This window comes from Salmo salar, chromosome ssa17, assembly GCF_905237065.1.
Source record: "Salmo salar chromosome ssa17, Ssal_v3.1, whole genome shotgun sequence".
Classification (NCBI taxonomy): Eukaryota; Metazoa; Chordata; class Actinopteri; order Salmoniformes; family Salmonidae; genus Salmo; species Salmo salar.
Genome location: NC_059458.1, coordinates 67,339,709 through 67,344,938, shown reverse-complemented (window position 1 = coordinate 67,344,938; position 5,230 = coordinate 67,339,709). Strand labels below are relative to the sequence as shown.

The window sequence follows — 5,230 nt, the reverse complement described above, 5'->3', positions numbered from 1 at the left end:
ACACCCAGGCATTGACAAGTGCAAACATAGACACACTTGCATGAACCCAAACACAAACACACTGCAAGTGCACGCAAACACACATTATGCATAAACACACACCTGTACATGTTACAGCCAGGATCTAAACCCGGGTCACCCACGGGAGAAACCAATGTCTTAACCAGTAGACCAAGAGGAAATGTCCTATTGGGCCAAGGGATAAAGTGTTTTGACAGGTATACACACAGATGAAGTGCAGCACAACCTAGAGAGCTGCACCAACAGCTGACACCAACTAATGAACACATGAAGCTTTGATCTGAAATGATTTTCCACCCTGAAGCAAATGAACATTTCTTTAAATCAGGGGTGTTAAACTCAGTCCACGGCGTGCCTAGTGTCTGCTGGTTTCTGTTTCTTCCTTTCAATTAAGACCTAGACAACCAGGTGAGGGGAGTTCCTTACTAAGTAGTGACCTTAATTCATCAATCAAGTACAAGGGAGGAGTGAAAACCCGCCGACACTGAGCCCTCCTTGGAATGAGTTTGACACCTGCTTTAAATGGTTCAGTCTTACTTAATTATCATAAACAAATATACAACAATGTTTTTTGGTAGCACTTTACATTACAGCACACAATAAAGAGGCAATGCTAAGGTATTACTGTGGTAACTAGTTGTGATAACTTGCTGTTTCACATAATTACCCTGGTAATAGATAAGTAACTACATCACAAAAACACTAAAAATGAGGAATGACATTTCACATTAATTAAATGAAATCATGGCTGGAAAATGCAGTTGACCCTATATCAGTAGTATTATCATTAGGTTATTCATCAAATCAAATTTTATTGGTCACATATACATATTTAGCAGATTTGCGGGTGTAGCAAAATGCTTGTGTTTCTAGCTCCAACAGTGCAGTAGAATCTAAAAACGATTCACAACAATACACACCAACCTAAAAGTAAAAGAATGGAATTAAGAATTATATAAATATTAGATTGAGCAATGTCGGAGTGGCATTGACTAAAATACAGTAGAATAGAATACAGTATATACATATGAGATGAGGAAAGCAGTATGTAAACACGATTTAAACTAGTGTTCCATTATTAAAGTGGCCGGTGATTCCAAGTCTATGTATATAGGGCAGCAGCCTTTAATGTGCAGAGTTGCGTAACCGGGTGGAAGCTGGGTAATGGTGGCTATTTAAGTCTGATGGCCTAGGATAGAAACTGTTTTTCAGTCTCTCTGTCCCAGCTTTGATGCACCTGTACTGACCTCGCCTTCTGGATGATAGCGGGGTGAACAGGCCGTGGCTCGGGTGGTTGTTGTCCTTGATTATGTTTTTGTCCTTCCTGTGACATTGGGTGCTGTAGGTGTCCTGGAGGGTGGGTAGTTTGCCCCTGGTGATGGGTTGGGCAGACCTCACCACCCTCAAGAGTGTCCTGTGGTTGCGGGTGGTGCAGTTGCATCCATTGTCTGATAGAAGGTGGGAGAGGATATGCTATACAGTAGCAAACAAACTCATCATTTTAAAGCTTAAGGCTAATGGGTTTCATAGCAGCATTATTTGTATTTTCTTAAGAGAAGTAGCTAGCTAACTAGTTACTAATAGTAGTGCAATCAGCCAACTATGGCAGTTTCTTTCAATTCTATGAAAATAATACTGGCAAAATACATTTTACTAGACTGTCACAATAAACACTGAATCAGCTTCTTGAATTGCAGAATCAGCTTCAGGTTCCCAGGATGCCCATGTGAAAGGTGAAAAGTTAACATTCACTAGTTCTGGTGATTTACTTTGCACATTGCTGTAAGAAACAGTGCTGCATTGAGATACCAGTGACTTCAGTAAAGGTAAATGCATCCTTCGGTTGATTATAGTCTTTGGGACTATAGTGCTCTTTCATTTTTCATCTTCTAAATTGTGCACCATGTGTCACAGTTTAATCCACAATTCAATTCCATTCACTGCTAAATTACACAATTACCTATGGCAATAAATGTATTTTTATTGAAATTTGAATTATGGAAATCGATCAAATACAATCAAACTCACACCATTGTAATGTATTTTCACATAAAAGAATGAGTCATCATCTATTTGATTAGTAATGTAATCTATAACTAGATAATTGGCATCTATTATTGATTACATCATCACATGGTCTCTTTCAAGCCTTACAAACAAAGAGACGTTGCTATAGGTAAAAAACTGGCTGTCTGGACATGAGCTTTCACTTTCACCGTGCAGTGTGTTGGTCCTTCAGGGAGTAGAAATACATTTAGGTGGATGTCCTGACTTGCACCATGATGGGCTGGGTCCGGATGGAGGAAGAAGGTGGGGGTTAGGGGGGGTAGGAGGAGAGGAGCTGCCCAGGACCTGGGGGTGACACAGTGCTGATGATTCACGCAGGCTGTGAGTCAACCGGACAGGGCTCCAGCAGCTATAAAGCCAGGGAACCATGCATGGAGGCATGGGTGTTTCTGGTTATCACACATCCACCACAGACTCACAACCAACAGGTAAGACTTGACTCCAGCACTGACTTGGGGTGACGGGGTAGAGCTGATAGAGCTGACAGATGTGGATGAGGAGAGAGGACATGAGATTCTGAAGATGAGTATGTAAATTTGAGTGGCATGACAGCTCAAAGTTAAGTTTTTGAAGAAACAGACTAATTATGCATGCATTCAACTTTAGACATATTCAGTCATTTTATTTTTCATGATTTTACAGATTATTTATGATTTTTACATGAAAGCAAATACTTTCAACATTTTAAACCACATTTTCTATGCAGCATCTTTGTTGTGGTGAAAAAAATGGAATTGACTTTAACCATGTTTTGGGGCTATATAGTGTTTGTTTACATTTACGTTATTTACAAACACTGGAGTAAAACAAGCTTATATTTTGGGTTCTGATGAGGTACAACAGTTGAACTAATGCATTTCTAAGTTATATTCTTCAATGGGTACATATCATTAATTTATTTATATTTTTTAATGGATGTAGCAACTACAGATTGCCCCATTCAATTGTAGGTCTCTGAAAAAAGCGTCTGCTAAATGGTATATCTTATTTTATTACTATATATTAAATAGTGTGGTATTTGTATTGTTCTCCAGATAAAACAAGATGGATGTCTCTGTGGTCCTTCTCTGCCTGGGCCTGGTGGTGTCTGTGTCTGTGTGTCACCCTCAACGGGGTCGGCCCCTCAACGGGGACGTCCAGATGAGGAACAACATCAAGTTGCTGTCCATGATCACTGTGGTCCACATAAAGAATTATCTGACCGAGGTACCACGCACACCTCTTACTCAGCTACTCTGTATGAGTGATACGACGTAAAAGTATTCTGTGTTCAACGGACATGAGTAGAATAAATTCGTTCAATGGAAATATGGTTGGGTATACTACAGCCCTTCGCTTAATAGCAATGTGTGGGCGCATGTGTATGTGCATGTATGAGTCAAACATGAATGTGGTTCAAGAAAACTTGACGGTATATTTTACTGACTGACTCACTCAGGATAGTATCATGCAAAGTCTACTGATTAAAATGATTGAGATAATCCCTGTGAATTTAAGATTCCTTAGAAAGAAATACAATACATAACCAATGTCCATAAAACTATTTCATATTTAATAAATGCAAAGAAAAGAAAAACAAATATACAAATCCCTCTACTCTCCCTCCATTCCCTCAGTTCGACGTTCCCCCGGAGATGGAGTTCAACCCCATGAACCCCCCCATCGAGGGCCTGGCCTCCATCTGGGTCCACCTGGGGGGCCTGGAGGAGAGTCTGCAAGACAGCAGGTGTGGTCAGGTGTATGAGGACTTGTCCAGCATGCGGGGGTGGGTGCACTCCTTGTCCCAGGCCCTGGGCTGCCCTGATCTGGCCAAGCCTGGCGGAGAGGCCCTGAAGACGGTCTATCAGAGCCTGGTGGAGGGGCAGAGGTACATGGAGAAGATCAGTCTCAACCTGGACAAGCTTAAGATCTGCTGAGACCCCACACACGTGCACAGGAGCAGTCAGGCAGCCAGATAACCAGGCACACACAGATGCATAGTTTCTACACACCACACACAGTGTTATTCTAAATTATGTTTTTTTTATATAATTATTTTCTTTAAATGTATTTTGTCTTATCATCATTATTATTGTTATTCTGTTCATAACTATTAATGATTATTTGTTATAATAATATTTAATGATTTAAAAGTCATATTTAAAGTTTATTGTTGTAGCACTGATGGCTCTTCATGCTCTTTTTGACAGAGGTGCAATACATTTATCTAATGAGTTGTTTGAATATATTGAAAGAATTGAAGCTTTTGTGGCACTGAAGAATGAACAGTTGTAAAAAGGTTTTATATTTTAAACGGAGGGCGCAGGCCATGGCTCTCCAACCCTGTGAAAACCTACAGGAGGGTAGCTTTCCAGGAACAGGGTTGGAGAGCCCTGGCCTTGGCCAATGTATTTTAGCGATGCTATTTTTTAAATGAAATAATTCAGCTTCTGTAGCATTGTTACCTAGAGCTTTCAAGGATGTGTTGTTTTGTAATTTTGCAATAAATGATTTTGAAACGAGAGCAAAAGTATCCTATCCTTTAAAAACACACAAAAAAATCTTGAAAATGTAGGCCTATTAATTGTTAATTCTATAGCCTCAATGATCGGCAGCAATGATAGCCACTTTCATTCAAAAGTTCAGTTAAAAAGTGGAACTAAAACTCAGCACTATCTTCTATAAATTCTGTGTTGGTATTTCCGTATAAAAACAAGCCACTACAAGAGTAGCCCAGACTACAAATGAAAAGATAACATAATGGATCCATTTTGTAGGTAAAGTGAACTGTTCCCAGATTGGTCACTTTTCCGATTGTCATGTTTAAAAAGGCCTAGATATCAAAGTGAAAACCGTCCTTGAAAGTAAATGAATAACAGTGGGTGGAGCCGAGACAAACTGCTAGGCAACCTTTCCTATTTCCAGGCTAATCATGTTTCAACAGAAATTAATCATATGCTACAGGCCTATTTTAAGCTGAGGTCTGAGCCGTTTCAACAGAGCTGCAACCACCACATTTTATATAGTCTGGGAACTTCAAAAAGTAACCTGGTCTCAGAGTATTTCGTATTATTCTGTACGTAAATGCGAACCACTCCAATGAGTATCATATGTTATGTATGTATTAATTTGTGGATGTCCATCATTCATTTCATAAGATATG

General features: G+C 39.7%; 1 protein-coding gene across 1 annotated transcript; it reads left to right on the top strand.

Annotated features, from left to right (window-relative positions):
• The first annotated feature begins 2,925 nt into the window (after positions 1-2,925).
• On the top strand, positions 2,926-4,006 carry lepb1 (leptin B1). The gene is made up of 2 exons (NM_001279134.1): positions 2,926-3,294; positions 3,705-4,006. The coding sequence occupies exons 1-2, from the start codon at positions 3,133-3,135 to the stop codon at positions 4,002-4,004; spliced, it is 462 nt and encodes a 153-aa protein (NP_001266063.1). The 5' UTR covers positions 2,926-3,132; the 3' UTR covers positions 4,005-4,006.
• The last annotated feature ends 1,224 nt before the right edge of the window (positions 4,007-5,230 follow it).